Source organism: Mucor mucedo, assembly GCF_025094135.1.
Source record: "Mucor mucedo strain NRRL 3635 chromosome Unknown EV154scaffold_4, whole genome shotgun sequence".
Lineage (NCBI taxonomy): Eukaryota > Fungi > Mucoromycota > Mucoromycetes > Mucorales > Mucoraceae > Mucor > Mucor mucedo.
In genome coordinates this window covers 51,454-68,809 of record NW_026252288.1, presented here as the reverse complement: position 1 = coordinate 68,809, position 17,356 = coordinate 51,454, and the positions used below count along the sequence as shown (strand labels likewise).

General features: G+C 34.5%; 4 protein-coding genes across 4 annotated transcripts; 2 read left to right on the top strand and 2 right to left on the bottom strand.

The window, feature by feature from the left end:
- Positions 1-9: 9 nt before the first annotated feature.
- On the bottom strand, positions 10-1,851 carry EV154DRAFT_491396 (adenosine deaminase/editase). The gene is made up of 8 exons (XM_051599547.1): positions 1,692-1,851; positions 1,582-1,618; positions 1,402-1,500; positions 1,201-1,319; positions 915-1,136; positions 792-831; positions 574-728; positions 10-511 (listed from the first exon to the last, which is right to left on the bottom strand). Exons 1-8 carry the CDS (start codon positions 1,810-1,812, stop codon positions 90-92), a joined length of 1,215 nt encoding a protein of 404 aa, XP_051462962.1. The 5' UTR covers positions 1,813-1,851; the 3' UTR covers positions 10-89.
- Positions 1,852-2,082: 231 nt separating this feature from the next.
- EV154DRAFT_491395 (cyclin-domain-containing protein) lies at positions 2,083-3,121 on the top strand. The gene is made up of 2 exons (XM_051599546.1): positions 2,083-2,465; positions 2,529-3,121. Exons 1-2 carry the CDS (start codon positions 2,151-2,153, stop codon positions 2,907-2,909), a joined length of 696 nt encoding a protein of 231 aa, XP_051462961.1. The 5' UTR covers positions 2,083-2,150; the 3' UTR covers positions 2,910-3,121.
- Positions 3,122-4,459: 1,338 nt separating this feature from the next.
- EV154DRAFT_491382 (uncharacterized protein) lies at positions 4,460-6,041 on the top strand. The gene is made up of 6 exons (XM_051599545.1): positions 4,460-4,594; positions 4,679-5,052; positions 5,142-5,199; positions 5,264-5,298; positions 5,372-5,533; positions 5,592-6,041. The coding sequence occupies exons 1-6, from the start codon at positions 4,531-4,533 to the stop codon at positions 5,865-5,867; spliced, it is 969 nt and encodes a 322-aa protein (XP_051462960.1). The 5' UTR covers positions 4,460-4,530; the 3' UTR covers positions 5,868-6,041.
- Positions 6,042-12,218: 6,177 nt separating this feature from the next.
- EV154DRAFT_476191 (uncharacterized protein) lies at positions 12,219-12,719 on the bottom strand (the record flags this gene model as incomplete). The annotated part of the gene is made up of 1 exon (XM_051598016.1): positions 12,219-12,719. The coding sequence occupies one exon, from the start codon at positions 12,717-12,719 to the stop codon at positions 12,219-12,221; it is 501 nt and encodes a 166-aa protein (XP_051462959.1).
- Between the last annotated feature and the right edge of the window lie 4,637 nt (positions 12,720-17,356).

Here is a 17,356-nt window from a genome sequence, read left to right as displayed (position 1 = left end):
GATGAATACGTTTTAAGGGGTGGATATTAAAAAAAAAAAAAAAAATTTATTAAAAGCATGATGATAAACAAACAACAACACTTTTTTTTTTATGTAAACTCTTCATACTCTTTGGGTGTTTGAACCCAAGCATCAAACACTCTTTCCAATAAACATGTCTTGGCCTCTTGATATTTCAATTGTGACTCCTTAAATGCACCATATGTCTTCATCTCTTCTTGTCCAAGGATCGCTTTGAATTCGCTCCATAAGCTTTTCTTACTGATTGATGGCCTTGTCTTTTCATTGGTCGCTTTTCCTTTTGGTGCACCTTGCTTTCGGCCATTCACAAACACTTCCGCTTTATTATTATTGTTGTTGTTGTTAGCCGTCACCCACAATAGACTGGTTGCACTTGAGATGATCTTGCTGTATTTACCCGTTGATTCTAAATGGCTCTTGGAGCTTTCAAATGGAATATCCGTACTCTCTATGCGTGGTTCATTCAATCGAAATGGTAAAGACAGTTCATCTAATCTCTCTCTTTCTTATTAGCCAAACGATCTTCACATGAAGCAATCTTTAATTCTTTACCCTTGATTTTATACAGTCTTTTATATAAAGCTCGTTCCAAAGCCTCCTTGTCAAACAGATCACCTACGATGATGGATTCCAGATAGACCGGATTAAACAGACCTGAGAGTAAAGCCGATTGTAGACCCAAGACATTCCACCTTGCTAATTTATCACTGCACGTAAAAAAAAAGGTTAAAAAAGAGAAAGAGAGAGAGAAATGTATTTAAAGTATTTACCTGCATGACATACAAAGTGTAGGTTCGGAATCAAGACGGCCTTTCATAAATAAATAAAAAAAAAAAAACTAGTAAAATAATCATTCCTTTTTCAAAATGTGTATGTCATATTTGCTTACTGACCTGGTTTAGTTCTTAAAATACCAATTTCATCAAATTTAAATCTGCCTCTTTGAAATAACTGTCCACCATTCATCATTTTTTGTTTTTTATTTGCATAAATGTTATGGGTTAAAAATGGCTCTACTGTGGTCTGTAATTTGCGTTTATGAGAGCCGGATTCAAAATTTGATAAAGATTCCGGTGTTTGGACCTGAGCTAGGGCAGTCATGGAAGCATCTCCACCTATCATATATTCTATGTTTAGTCACTATTGCCTTTCTTTTTTTTTTTTATAATGAGATCTTACAGGGCGATTGACTAATGTACATGTGAAAAGTATAAGCTGGATCTTGTAAAAGAACCTTGTCCTTGTAATAAAATGGTTTCGAGTTTAAAGTTGCGATTTTAGCTTGTGCTAGTAAATATCTAGGATGAAAATTTAATAATACATTTTACAGAGAGACAGTGATAGAGAGAGATCTCCCCCCAATTTTTTTTTTTTGCATACTTTATAAATCCTCTACGCGCTATCACTTCTGCATGACAATCATTTAATACATCACCCGTCTTGCAAAGTTTACTAAAAGGCAGACATTTAAGTCCAGTTCTGCATATATTAAAAAATGAATATACACACATACATATATAAAAAATGATTTTATTTCCTCCTCCTCCTCCCCCCAATTACCCGATGGATATGACTTGAATTTCTCCCTTGTCATTGACTACAAAAAAAAAAAAGACAAGGTCAGATATAGCTGACACAAAAAAAAAAAAAAAGATAGACTGGGGCTTTACCCATGACAATAGACGCTAATACAGTCCACTCTGCCTTTGTCTCGTGTTGAATAGGTTTACCACCCTTTGGTAAAGAATGATATTTCTTTAGTACAGCATGGACAATGTCGACATTACTCATGGTTGGGAGGAAATAATAATAATAATAAAAAAAAAGCCCGCCCTTTTTTTTTTTTTCTTGAGAATTTTTTTTTTTTTTTTTTCACTCCCCAAGAATGAAAATATGTAAACTCAGTTAGTGGGGGGAGAGAGTAGGGTTAAAATGACGGAAAAGGGAGGGAAAGGGGAATCGAATTCGGAATATTGCAACTCACATAACAACAATAACAACAATAGCAACATTAAGCTTAAATGCATATTATCATGAACATATTTAAATGATTTCAATTCTTTTTTTTTTTTTTTAATCATTTGTTTCTCTCTCTCTCTCTCTCCCTCTTTTATTTTTTTTATTAAATCATGCCATCCTCCATTCTCACTTGTACAAATACAATTCAATTATCGGAATTTGTAGCTCATTTGGTCCCAAAGATATGGACTGGAACACCATTTATGACAACGGATCGTTTAAATCTCTTTAGAACATTTTGTCAGAATATCATCAAGGCGACACAGATATCAAGCTCATGTATCCTTGTCGCCTTATTTTACATTTATAGATTACGATTCGCCTATCCATCCATACGAGGCTCTATGGGATCAGAAGTCAGACTCTTCACTACGGCCCTTATCCTAGCCAACAAGTTTTTAGACGACAATACCTTTACGAACAAGGTAAAGATCTTTTTTTATATATATCAACCCCCCAATCATTTAACTAACTATATCCTCTATAAGACATGGTCTGAAGTATCAAGTGTCCCCTTGCACGAGTTAAACATTATGGAAATGGAATTTTTATCAGCCTTGCAATACCGAACTTGTGTTCATCACGTCCAGTTCTTTTCATGGACTTCTCAATGTCAACATTGGATGTCACAACTCACGGCAAGAGCCCTTTTTATTTCAACACCACCCTCCAGAAGAATGAATAAAAGATCCGCTGATCATTTCATGGTGGATAAGACAAGTAAAAAAGCATATTACAGTCACTCTGTTCTCAGCTGGTCTTCCTCTAGTTACCATCCATCGGCAGCGTCGGCAGCGTCGGCGGTGGCTACAGTTGCTGCAGCAACCGCAATGAATGTAAATTATTCAAATTTCATTCCTAGGGTCTAAACCCAATAATAGATATATTATTATTATTATATATATATATACCCTATATACACCTTATATATACCTGAATCACCTGAACACCCAAACACCTGAATACCTGTATAAACTTATTTTCCTCTCTCTCTCTCTCTCTCTCTTTTTTTTTTTTGTTGTTGTTGTTGTACCCTTAATTCTCCTCATTTTGATACAGGTTAAAATCAAAATAAATAAATGAAATCCTTCCCTTCTTTATATATTTTAACCGTAACATTCTATTTAATTGTACATATTTTCAATTGGCCCTTGATAACAACCGAAAAGTAAAAAGGAAAACAGTACCGAGATGATGTCACTCACTTCAGTTTGTTATTGTTTCGCAACAACTCAAACACCCTGCATACCTTAACTTCTACATTGAATGTAAGGTGTACCTTACATGTTTTATAATCAACCAAAAAAAAAAAAAAAAAAAAAAGTTGACAGCTGTTATATATATCTCTATTCATTTTTCCATGATAATCATGATCCAAATATTTTGAGTATCCATCTATAAAAAAAAAAAATCGATCACGTCTTGACATGCAGAGCCTCACTTGTACTCACCTCGCACTAAAAAGCCACGTCAAAATTAGATTTGCGATTTAAAAAAAAAAAAAAAAGGTTCTTATATTCCGTGTGTGTGAAAATATTAGTTGATTTCTGCAAGTGGTACATCCCTTTAAAAAAAAAAAAAAAAAATAGTGTGCGTATCACAACAACATGAGTTGTACGGTTTTACAAAATGACTTCGCCAAGATGTATAGATGAACAATATAGCCCCTGATAACTTATTGTTTAAAAAAAGTTGAGAGACCCCACGTGAGCATTGGTTCGAATGACTAATGAAATATTTAATTCACCCCAGTTTACATCTGGAGATTATCAATGTCAATGGTGTAAAAAAAAAACATTTTGTTATCTTTTTTTTTTTTTTTTAACTCGGGTTTAGGTGATACAGGAAAAAAGCTATTCCTGGTAACTACACTGTTTATGAAAATGTATAGAGAGGTCTGTTTGGGCGTAAAAATAGAATACACAGATTGTTTATTCTAATGTATAATGTAGCATTCATAAATAAACAAAAATACACACACAAAAACAATAAAACAGGTACACACAAGGAGCATCACTCCAAAAAGGAAAAAATAAAAAGTATATATCAATAATAATAATGGGTAACCACAAAAAAAAAAATATTAAGATTATTAATAACAAAGCCGTATTATTTTTAGATGTCAATTCTGTCGTTTTCAGTAACTTTGTGTACCTACTTCTTTAACGATACCTTTTTTTTTTTCGCCCCTTAATTCCGTCGCAACAACAGCATCCCCCCTGACCTTTTTTTTTTTTTTTTTTTTTGGGCTATATAAACTCATCTTCCTTATTATTTTTTTCTTCTTCTTCTCTCTCACACTTCTTTACACTCTCACACCCTTTTTTTTTTTATTCATCTTTTTTTATTGTCATGAGATTGATCGCTTCTATCGCTACTGCCTTCACATTGATCTCTGTGATCCAGGCACAAAATAGTACTACCGTTGCAACCACTACCACCTCAACTTATCCTGCCGATGGCGCAAAGCCTGTTCCTAAACCTGAATGGATGGAGCTCATCAAAAACGCAAATATCACAAATGCACCCATCTTGAAAAGCAATGGCGATGATGGTAAAAAAAAATATATATCTGATGAGAACATTTGATTTTTTGTTGTCAAAAAAAAAAAAACTAAACGTTATTCTTTAATAATAGGACCTAGTACCAGTGGCACTGATAATTACTGCGATTGGGCTAAATCCGGATGTATGGGCTCAAGTATCGGTGATTGTCCTAAAGGTCAATGGGGTCTTACTTACGATGATGGACCATCGGATGTCTCTCCCATGTTGTATGACTTCTTAAAGACAACGAACCAAAAGGCAACCCTCTTCATGATTGGATCCAACGTGCGTAAATATCCCGCTACTGTAAAGCGTGCATTTGACGAAGGTCATGAGATTGCTATTCATACTTGGACTCACAGCTATATGACTACACTCACCAATGAACAAATCGTTGCTGAACTGAAATGGACTGAATTAGCCATTAAAGAAATTACTGGTGTTTCCCCTCGTTTATTCAGACCTGTACGTTTACTTTATTTCTAAAAAGGAATCCAACCCTTTTTCTGTGTGTGTGTATATTTGTACTGAACTTCTTTTTTTATATATAATAGCCTTATGGTGATATCGATGATCGTGTTAGAGATATCGGAACAGCTCTTGGTTTCACTTGTAAGTTATCTTAAATTAATTTTTGCCACTATTTGTGTTACTCACTCTTTGTTTTGTTTGATAGCCGTAATTTGGGATCATGATACAAATGATTGGATGGTAAATCAAAAAAAAAAAAGCCCCCACACCTCTATCTCGCATACATATTAACCTGCCCTTATCTTTTTTATAGCTTGCTGAAAAAGTTCCTGGCTTTAAATCTGAATGGATTGATGGTAACTTTACTGAATGGGCTGGCGAAGCAAATACTTCTTCTACTGGTGGTCTTTCTTTAGAGCATGATATTATGTTGGTGACTGTACAAGCTGCCATCAAGAACTTGCCCATTCTTCAGGTAAATTTTTTTTATTGGGGCGAGTATGTATACTTACAATTTTTTTTTTTGTTGATAGGCTGCATACAAAGTTGTCACTGTAGGTCAATGTGCTGGTGTATCCTCTTATAAGGAAACCAATGTGACATTACCTGTAAACGCTTCTGCTGTTTCCTCTTCCATTCTTCCTGCTGCCACTTCTTCTTCTGTTGCAGCAGTGATTCCTGCCGCTGCACCCACTACCGCTCCCAGTTCAGCCGTGGCTGCTATCTCGGATGCCAACGCCGGAACCGCGCTTCGTGTCTCTGTTATTTTACCCATTGCAGTGTTTATTTCCACTCTTATCTTTGCTTAATTCCCCCCCTCCCTCCCCCATTTTGTGCTTTCATTTCATATTTATTTAACAGTTATTTTTTTTTTGTATTATCTACATCCTCTTCTTTTTTTTTTTCTTTTTTTTTGGGCTCTCCCACTTTCATTAGAATAATAAATAACAAAAAAAAAAGTTGGTTACCTCCCAAAAAAAAAGTATTTGTTATTTTTTTTCAATCCAAGAAGCTCATGCATATAGCCTTATGTTACTATGCAACAATCAGTCTTGAATAAATATCACAAGCAAGTAAAAAAATAAATAACAAAAAATCGTATGTTTATGGATTTTCATGTCACTTTTCTTTTTTTAATCGGTAGGCAAAACCGGATAAACAGTTTACTCCATGCACGATGGTAGTATAAAGAAAATTGATAATGCAAATCAAAATATGATGTCTAATACAAATCATGCTTTCTCTTTCTGCTTACAAAAAAAAAGGCGCACTCGAGGTTTCTTCCCCCACACATACACATCTAGACTCTTTTTTTTTTTTACCAGATAAATAAAAAAAAAAAGTAAGGGCTCTCTATTTTTGTTAAATTGCATGTATATTTTGCAGAAATAATTGTATTACATGTTTTTTTTAATAGCAACTACAGGTATAGATTTCTTTGTTGCTATTTTGGAAATAATTAACCCATATTTACTGTTAAAATGAGGGTCGTCATACAAAGCGTATTTTCAACGTGTGTATCCCGATGACACCATTTTTTTTTTTTTTTTTTAAAAAAATTTCCAGTTATTCTTTCTGGATGAAGAAGAAAGTGATACAGCTGCGTAGGATGATCTCTGATTGTGATACAAGATTATTTGCAGCATTGTTTATAGATTTACAATTATCAAACAACAACAACAAGAAACTTGGCTTTTTTTTCTCAAATATAAAACACCCACGTCAGCCTGTATCATTTGACGTTATATATACAAAAAGAAGACCCGGATCAACCTAAAACAGTAAGCATTTTTCTTTTTTTGGCTTTGCTATTTGAGTAAACAAAATGGCGTTGATCTCGTAAATAATTGTTTAGACAACAGCTTTAAAAAGTATAAATTAAGACCAAATACCATTTTTTATAAATAGCACGGTAAACTATTGTGTTACTTTCTCATACTTATTAACCACCAATCTAGTCAATTAAAAAACCCAAAAAAGTATGTTTTAAATGTGGTGTTCTCACACTAGTTTTTTTTGGGGGAGGTTTCTCTAATTGTTCCCTGGGATGTCCTATTTTCTTATAGAAACACAAGCCTATATTTCATCAGTGATTGTGCTACGGTAGTACTTTTTATTTTTAAAAGATAAAAGCCTTAATAGGGGAAAATTACCTTGTGCAATTTAAAATACACCCTATTTGATATTTCGCTATGGATGGTGCAAGAAGATTTCATCAGAATCCAAAAAAAACTTTAGTTGGGGTATCCAAGGTTTTTTAATGCGGACAAAAATTTCAGACCAAACAAGCACCCTCTGTCATTTTTTTTTAATATTAGAAGAGATATCCTTTTCTTTTTTTTAATTTACGAATGCAATGCTGTTCTCGTTGTTATAACAGGATAATTCTGTACAACTCCCCTACCCTTTTTTTTTTGTAACCAGGAAAGCTTTCACCTTGTGCCTCAAAACATACATGTCTTCTGTGAAAAAGAATTTGAAGTAGATGTGCGATAGAAGGATTCTTTATGTAAGGGTGCGCTTTTATTAAGGTACTGCGTACCCTTATGCTGTACGAACACTTTATGAACCCACTGAATTTCGGCTTTCAAAAGTTATAGGTACTGCATTGCCTGGCTTAAAACGAGCTCATGGATTTACACTTTTTAGTATTTTATGTCATTGCTTTTATAAAGACAACGAAAAATCTGATGTGTTGCTATTTTTTTAAGGACAGTAATCAAGTACGTTCGTATACATATTTGATTTATTCATAAAGTATTCGGAAATCAAAAAAGAAAGACAAATTAAAGATTAACGTTTGTTTATGATTGTATCGTATCTGTTTGAATCAAATTTGCTACTTTAAGAAACAAAAACCTGACATATTTGGTCTTTTAAGTATCTAACTTGGCCTCATTATGGATGCTGCAAAGTTGAAACGGACATAGTATTTTTCCTTAATTCGCAGCGTAATAATTATTGAAATCACTTATACCTTGAGTATACTCCTCTTTTGGGATTAGCAGCAAAACCACCAAACATATTGTTTTTGGTCACACGAATTTCTGTATTCTCGACATGAAAAAAGTGGGCAGGCTCTCCATTCTTTCCAGAAACCTTTGAACTTGTATCTTCTACGTGCATAAATACAGCTGATTGTTTTTTTGCTTCTGCTATTTTGATACTCGTGTCGTCAACATGCAAAAACTTTGCTGATTCTTCTTCCTTTCTGTAAACAGTAGATCCTCTATCGTTATTAAATATAGCGTTGGTTGCATATCTTCTGTCTTCCGTAACTTTAACACCATGATCTTCAACATGAAGAAACACGGCAGATTCTCTTTCTTCAATAATACGGACTTTGTCACTGGAAGATGCCCCAATCTTATCCGTGTCTGGAAGTGCATTTATCAATTCGCCTACATGAAAAAATTGCTCCGTACCACTTTTGAAAACGGATTTCTGACTGTCACTTTGTTCTTTGCGCATAATATCCTTTAGATTTTTGATACTCAAGAAAGCTTTGTCATAGCCCTTTTCGGCAGCAGCTTCATAATACTTTAGAGCTTCTTTATAGTCTCTAGGAATGCCTAATCCTTGTTGGTACATCATTCCAATAGAAAGCAAGGCATCCATATTGCCATTTTCGATTGCTAACAAGAACTTTGCGCGGGCTCTTTTATAATTTTTTTGGACGCCAAATCCTTCGACAAAACATACACCAAGTTTGTACTGCGCATCAGAGTTACCAATTTCCGCAGCTTCTGAAAACCAAATAAGGGCTTTAGATACACTGGTACCCTTAAAGTCTTCGAGGAAGTACAGATTACCTAGTTCGTATTGAGCCTTGTCATGACCATTGTTAGCGGCTTTCAAATACCAAGATTCGGCCAAAGCATAGTCAATGGACAAGTCGCCGTAGCCGTGTCGATAAAACTCACCCACCATAAACTGTGCATCTATGTCTCCTTTATTTGCAGAAAGTTTAAAAGCATACAAGGCTTGGTTAGGTTCCATTTCAACACCAGTCCCTTCATGAAAACACTTTCCCACGTTATATAAACCACGAGCATGACCTTTACGAGCGGATTCCATAAACCAGATAAACATTTGGCGTTTGTCTCCCTGATTGTCTCGCAACTCTTCACCTAGTTTGTTTTGGGCATGAGAGTTACCTTGTTTCGCTTTATATTCAAGTTCTTTTAATGTGCTTTGGGTGAAATCTTGTTGAGAAACTTCATCTTCTTCGGTTTCACAATCACTTGATGCAGAAACACTTCTTTCAGAAGAGCTTTCATCATCAGATTCATCGTCGTCACTGGTAGAGGCTATTGATTCTTTTAGATCTTTAAAAAACACAATGTCTACTAATTTCACTGGTTGATTCCTATCCATAGCGGTTATGCATTTCAAAGCTTCTGAGTGTCCATCAGTATCGACAGCTCTTTTGAACCAGTATCTTGCACGATCGTTGCTCTTGGTAACATCTCTTCCAAAATAGTAATAAACACCCAATATATATTGAGAATCAGTATTGTTGTTACTCGCTGCCTTTTGAAGCCAATTCACAGCTAAATTTATATCTGGTTGTGTGCCGCATCCCTTACAGTACATAGCAGCCAAAAAATATTGAGCCGAAGCATTTTCTTTTTCTGCTGATTTTTTAAACCAATACACAGCCGTATCCTGATTGACTGCTACACCATCACCACAGGCGTACATCCGACCCAGACATAATTGAGCTTTGTCACGAGTATACATTTGCTTCTTAGGTATAGCACCATCAAGCCAAGTAAGTTTAGGCACAAAAGCAGTTGTTTCAGAGGCTTTCTGGAACCAGGAAAAAGCTTTTCCGTAGTTGATGTTTACCCCACGTTTTCCGATGTAATAGATGAGACCTAGACGATATTGTGCGTCCTGAGCTCCTTGATTGGCAGCACAAGTATAGTACTTAATAGCTTCCATGTAATCTTGCTTTACGTGCCAACCCATTTCATGCATTATTCCCACACATATATACGAATCCCTATCATTGTATTTGTCGATCGCGTTCGTAAAATGGAAGTAAGCGCATCCAAGGTTCCCTTCTTTAAAATATTTGTTCGCCGAGTAAACATACGTCTCTAATGACGGATTACAATTTTCACAATCACCTAGAGTTTACATCTGCAATTAGTTTACTTGTACATTATACATGTTACTATTAATTACTTACAGTCGCTGTTGGGCATGGTTTGGAAAAAAAAAGCAGGCTGTAAATGAATAGAAAAAAAATATATAAGAAAAAAAAAAAAATGGAAGAAAAGAATCTTAAAAAAAGGGGAAAATAAAGAATAGTTCTGTTTGCTCTAAGTTACGGCGTAAATGTTGATTAAGGTTAACAGTACACAAAGTTCATTAGTATGCAGATCTATTATTGAAGTTCTGGAAATCCAAACTTTTTATGTTGATCATAAACATTACTTTTTCTTTTTCAGGTTTGCATTGTGATATTGTACTACAATGTTTTGAAGTCAGCTATCAATTTGGAATTTACTTCAACATCACCCTGTCGAATTTGTTCATTAAGTTTATTGATTTTTATTCAGTATGGCAAATTGCATGCTGATAATAAACACCCCAACACATATGCAAACAGGTTTATTAAAGTTTTTTGCCAAAAGATGCGGTGTAACACTTGCGTGGTATGCATTTTAGTTTCAAACATTGATCATTAAAAGAGCCTTTTCCTTCCGTAAATATTAGATATTATAGCCACTGAGATTTTTATTTAGGGGTAAAAAGTAACTTTCTTTTTTAAATTTTAAAATGTTTTTTTTTTGTATATTCAATTCAGTATTTAACGTGATGAAAATGGCGATTGAAGAAAAACATCCCCCAGATTTTCATTTTACATTGTTGGCTCCACGGCAACCCGACATCATTTGACATTAAAAAAAAAATAACCAATCGAATGGGTGGGATCAACCTAAAACAGTACGCCTTTTTTTTTTTTTGATGCTCTGATATTTGTGAACAAAAAAAAAAAAAATGCTTTGATCTGGTAAATAATTGTTTTTTTAGACAACAGCTTTAAAAAGTATAAATTAGACTAAATACTGTTTTTAAAATAGCATGGTAAACTATTATGTTATATTCTCATACTACTACTACCCACCAATCTAGTAAATTAAAAAACCCAATAAAAGTATGTTTTAAGTGTGATGTTATCACACTAGTTTTTCTTGGGGGGTTCCTCTGATTGTTCCTTGGAATGTCCTATTTTCTTATTATTTACTGAAACACAGGCCTATATTATCAGTGATAGTGCTACGGTAGTACTTTTTATTTTTAAAAGATAAAAAACCTTAATAGGGTAAAATTATCTTGTGCAATTTAAAATACACCCTATTTGATATTTCGCTATGGATGGTGCAAGAAGATTTCATCAGAATCCCGAAAACTAGTCTTGGTTATCCAAGGTTTTTAATGCGGACAAAAATTTCAGACCAAACAAACATCCTCTGTCATTTTTTTTTAATAGTAGAAGAGATATCCTTTTCTTTTTTTTTTTAATTTACGAATGCAATGCTGTTCTCGTTGTTATAACAGAATAATTCTGTACAATTCCCCACCTTTTGTTTTTTTGTAACCAGGAAAGCTTTTACTTTGTGCCTCAAAACATACGTGTCTTCTGTGAAAAAGAATTCGAAGTAGATGTGCGATATAAGGATTCTTTATGTAAGGGTGCGCTTTTACTAAGGTACTGCGTACCCTTATGTTGTACGAACACTATATGAACCCACTGAATTTCGGCTTTCAAAAGTTATAGGTACTGCATTGCCTGGCTTAAAACGAGCTCATGGATTCACACTTTTTAGTATTTTGTGTGATTGCTTTTATAAAGACAATGAAAAATCTGATGTGTTGGTATTTTTTTAAGGACAGTAATCAAGTACGTTCGTATACATATTTGATTTATTCATAAAGTATTCGGAAATCAAAAAAGAAAGAGGAATTAAAGATTAACGTTTGTTTATTATTGTATCATATCTGTTTGAATCAAATTTGTTACTTTAAGAAACAAAAACCTGACATATTTGGTCTTTTAAGTATCTAACTTGGCCTCATTATGGATGCTGCGAAATTGAAACGGACATAGTATTTTCCCTTAATTCGCAGCGTAATAATTATTGAAATCACCAAATCCATGAGTATATTCCTCCTCTGGAATAAGCAGTAAAACCATCAAGCACATTGTTTTTGGTCACACGAATTTCAGTATTCTCGACATGAAAAAAGTGGGCAGGCTCTTCATTGTTTTCGGAAATATTTGAACTTGTATCGTCTACGTGCATAAATACAGGTGGTTGTTTTCTTCCTTCTGTTACTTTGACACTCGTGTCTTCAACATGCAAAAATATTGCTTCTTTTTCTCTGTAAGCAGTGAATTTGCTATCATTATTAAGCGTCGTCTTTGTTGCATATTCTCTGCCATCCGTAACTTTAACACTATGATCTTCAACGCGAAGGAACACGGCAGATCCCCTTCTTTCTTCAGTAATACGGACTTTGTCACTGGAAGATGCCCCAAATTTATCCGTGTCTGGAAGTGCATTTATCAAGTCGCCTACATGGAAAAACTGCTCCGTGCCACTTTTGAAAATGGATTTCTGGCTGTCCCTTTGTTCTTTCCGCATAATCTCCTTCGGGTTGTCAATAATCCAGATAGCTGCGCCATTGTTCTCTTCCGCAGCAGCTTCGTAATAATTTATAGCTTTTTTATAGTCTATAGTAACACCTAATCCTTGTTGATACAAATTTCCCATAGCAATCATGGCTTGAACATTGTGATTTTCTATTGCGTAAGAGAATGCCGCGCGTGCTTTATAATAATCTTTTTCGACGCCAAGTCCTTCGACATAACACACACCAACTTTGTACTGGGCATCAGAATTTCCCTGATCTGCGGATTTCGAATACCAATAATAGCCTTTGAACATACTTTTATCCGTATAGTATTCCATGAAGTACAGATTGCCCAGTTCATATTGGGCTTTGACATGGCCTTTGTTAGCGGCTTTCAAATACCAAGATTCAGCCAGAGAATAATCAATGGACAAGTCGCCGTAACCGTAACAATAAAACTCAGCCACCATAAACTGTGCATCTATGTCTCCTTTTTCTGCAGAAAGTTTAAAAGCATAAAAGGCTTGGTTAAAGCTCATTTCAACACCAATCCCTTCATGAAAACACTTTCCCACGTTATATAAACCACGAGCATGACCTTTACGAGCGGATTCCAAAAACCAGATAAACATTTGGCGTTTGTCTCCCTGATTGTCTCGCAACTCTTCACCTAGTTTGTTTTGCGCATCAGAGTCACCTTGTTTCGCTTTATATTCAAGTTCTTGTAATGAGTTTTGGGCGGAATCTTGTTGAGAAACTTCATCTTCTTCGGTTTCACAATCACTTGATACAGAAATACTTCTTTCAGAAATACTTTCATCGTCAGATTCATCGTCGTCACTGGTAGAGGCTATTGATTCTTTTAGATGGTCAAAAAACACACTGTTATTTAATTTCACTGGTTGATTCCTATCCATAGCGGTTATGCATTTCAAAGCTTCTGAGTGTTCATCAGTATCGACAGCTCTTTTAAACCAGTATCTTGCACGATTTTTGTTCTTGGGAACATCTCTTCCAAAATAGTTATAAACACCCAATATATATTGAGAATCACTATGGTTATTACTCGCTGCCTTTTGAAGCCAATTCACAGCTACATTTATATCTGGTTGTATGCCGTACCCCTTACAGTACATAGCAGCCAAACAATATTGAGCAAAAGCATTTTCTTTCTCTGCTGATTTTTTAAACCAATACATAGCCAGATTTTGATTAACTGCTACACCTTTACTACAGAGGTACATCTGACCCAGATATGCTTGAGCTTCGTCACGACTATACATTTTGTTCTTAGGTATGGCACCATCAAGCCAAGTAAGTTTAGGCACAAACGTAGTTGTTTCAGAGGCTTTTTGGAACCAGAGAAAAGCTTTTCCGTAGTCGATGTTTACCCCAGGTTTTCCATCGTAATAGATGACACCTAGACGGTATTGTGCGTCCTGAGCTCCTCGATTGGCAGCACAAGTATAGTACTTAATAGCTTCCATGTAATCTTGCGTTACGTGCCAACCCATTTCATGCATTATTCCCACACATATATACGAATCCCTATCATTGTATATGTCGATCGCGTTCATAAAATGGAAGTAAGCGCATTTAAGGTTCCCTTCTTTAAAATATTTGTTCGCCGAGTAAACATACGTCTCTAATGACGGATTACAATTTTCACAATCACCTAGAGTTTACATCTGCAATTAGTTTACTTGTACATTATACATGTTACTATTAATTACTTACAGTCGCTGTTGGGCATGGTTTGGAAAAAAAAAAGCAGGCTGTAAATGAATAGAAAAAAAATATATAAGAAAAAAAAAATGGAAGAAAAGAATCTTAAAAAAAGGGGAAAATAAAGAATCGATCTGTTTGCTCTAAGTTGCGGCGTAAATGTTGATTAAGGTTAAAAGTAAACATAGTTCATTAGTATGCAGATCTATTATTGAAGTTCTGGAAATCCAAACTTTTTATGTTGATCATAAACATTACTTTTTTTTTTTCGGGTTTGCAAGTTTATCCAGATTAACATGACTTTAGTATCACCCTATCGGCAGTCTGAAAAGCGTCCATAATTAGCTTCGGGATTTTTTTTTTTTTTGATAGAGTAAGATGTGCGTATTGACTAGATGACTATAATTTATTAAAATCTAGTTAACGCCACAATACAGATGCAAACAAGTTTATTAAAGTTTTTGCCATATGATGCGGTGTAACACTTGCGTAATATGCATTTTTGTTTAAATCATTGAGCTTTTCCTTCCGTGAATATTGGATATTATAGTTAGCCACTGAGATTATTATTTAGGTGTAAAAAGTAACTTTCTATTTTAAATTTTTAAAATGTTTGTTGTATTTTATTTTTTATATTCAATTCAGTATTTAACGTGATGAAAATGACGACTGAAAAAAAATATCCCTGATTTTCATTTTAAATTATTAGCTTCACGGCAGCCGGCATCATTGAACATTAAAAAAAAAAAATCAGTCGAATGGGTCGGATCAACCCAAAACAGTAAGCCTTTTTTTTATGCTCTGATATTTGTAAACAAAACAAAAGAATGCTTTGATCTGGTAAATAATTGTTTTTTTTTAGACAACAGCTTTAAAAGTATAAATTAGACTAAATGCCGTTTTTAAAAGAGCACGGTAAACTGTTGTGTTACTTTCTCTTACTACTACTACCTACCAATCTAGTAAATTAAAAAAAAAAAAAAAAAAAAAAAAAAAAAAAAAAAAAAAAAAAAAAAAAAAAAACCAAAAAATACGTTTTAAGTGTGGTGTTCTCACACTAGTTTGGGGGGTTTTTTTTTTCTTTCATTGTTCCTTGGGGTCTCCTATTTTCTTACAGAAACGCAAGCCTATTTTTATCATTGCTTGTGCTACGGTAGTACTTTTTATTTTTAAAAGATAAAAGACTTAATAGGGGAAAATTACCTTTTGATTTTAAATACACCCTATTTGATATTTAGCTATGGATGGTGCAAGAAGATTTCATCAGAATCCCGAAAACTAGTCTTGGTTTTCCAAGGTTTTTAATGCGGACAAAAATTTCAGACCAAACAAACATCCTCTGTCATTTTTTTAATAGTAGAAGAGATATCCTTTTCTTTTTTTTTTTTTTAATTTACGAATGCAATGCTGTTCACGTTGTTATAACAGAATAATTCTGTACAATTCCCCACCTTTTGTTTTTTTGTAACCAGGAAAGCTTTCACCTTGTGCCTCAAAACATACGTGTCTTCTGTGCAAAAGAATTTGAAGTAGATGTGCGATATAAGGATTCTTTATGTAAGGGTGCGCTTTTATTAAGGTACTGCGTACCCTTATGTTGTACGAACACTATATGAACCCACTGAATTTCGGCTTTCAAAAGTTATAGGTACTGCATTGCCTGGCTTAAAACGAGCTCATGGATTCACACTTTTTAGTATTTTATGTCATTGCTTTTATAAAGACAACGAAAAATCTGATGTGTTGCTATTTTTTTAAGGACAGTTACTGAGTGCGTTCCTATTCATATTTATTTATTCATAAAGTATTTGGAAATCAAAAACGAGATAAAAATTAGCATTCGTTGGCTATCATTAATTTAATCACTTGCTACTTTAAGAAACAATAGACTAACGTATTTGATCTTTTAAATATCTAACTTGGTCTCATTATGGTAAAATGCTGCAAAATTGAAACTGGCATTGTATTTTTTTCTTAATTCGCAGCGTAAGAGCCTTTGAAATCACCTATACCTTGAGTATATTCCTTCTCTGGAATTAGCAAGAAAAAAATCATACATATTATTACTAGCTACACGAATTTCTGTATTATCGACATGAAAAAAGTGGGGAGACTGTTCGTTCTTTTCAGAAACATTTGAACTTGTATCGTCTCCGTGCATAAAAACAGGTGGTTGTTTTCTTCCTTCTGTCACTTTGACACTCGTTTCTTCAACATGCAAAAATATTGCTTCTTTTTCTCTGTAAACAGTGGATTTGCTATCATTATTCAGCGTCGTCTGTGTTGTATATTCTCTGCCATCCGTAACTTTAACACTATGATCTTCAACGCGAAGGAACACGGCAGATCTCCTTCTTTCTTCAATAATACGGACTTTCTCACTGGAAGATTCCCCGATTTTATCCGTGTCTGGAAGTGCATTTATCAAGTCGCCTACATGGAAATATTGCTCCGTACCACTTTTGAAAATAGTTTTCTGACTGCCGTTTTGTTCTTTGCGCATAATATCTTGTAAATCTTTCATACACTCGAAAGCTTCGTCATGACCTAGTCTGGCAACAGTTTCATAATACTTTAGAGCTTCTTTATAGTCTCTAGAAAATCCTAATCCTTGTTGATACATCATTCCAATAGAAAGCAAGGCATCCATATTGCCATTTTCGATTGCTAACAAGAATTCTGCGCGTGCTTTATAATAATCTTTTTGAACGCCAAATCCTTCGAGATAACATACACCAACTTTGTACTGTGCATCAGAATTACCGTGTTTCGAAGCTTTTGAAAACCAAAAGAAGGCTTTAGATACACTTTTATCCTTATAGTCTTCAAGGAAGTACAGATTGCCTAGTTCATATTGAGCCTTGACATGACCTTTTATAGCGGCTTTCAAATACCAAGATTCGGCCAAAGCATAGTCAATGGA

Coding starts and splice junctions, on each gene's coding strand:
- EV154DRAFT_491396 (XM_051599547.1), bottom strand. CDS start 1,812: ATGAGTAATGTCGACATTGTCCATGCTGTACTAAAGAAATATCATTCT. Junction 1,619..1,691: donor ATTAGCGTCTATTGTCATGG/GTAAAGCCCCAG, acceptor TTTTTTTTGTAG/TCAATGACAAGGGAGAAATT. Junction 1,501..1,581: donor ATTCAAGTCATATCCATCGG/GTAATTGGGGGG, acceptor TAATATATGCAG/AACTGGACTTAAATGTCTGC.
- EV154DRAFT_491395 (XM_051599546.1), top strand. CDS start 2,151: ATGCCATCCTCCATTCTCACTTGTACAAATACAATTCAATTATCGGAA. Junction 2,466..2,528: donor ACAATACCTTTACGAACAAG/GTAAAGATCTTT, acceptor ATCCTCTATAAG/ACATGGTCTGAAGTATCAAG.
- EV154DRAFT_491382 (XM_051599545.1), top strand. CDS start 4,531: ATGGAGCTCATCAAAAACGCAAATATCACAAATGCACCCATCTTGAAA. Junction 5,053..5,141: donor CCCCTCGTTTATTCAGACCT/GTACGTTTACTT, acceptor TATATATAATAG/CCTTATGGTGATATCGATGA. Junction 5,534..5,591: donor AGAACTTGCCCATTCTTCAG/GTAAATTTTTTT, acceptor TTTTGTTGATAG/GCTGCATACAAAGTTGTCAC.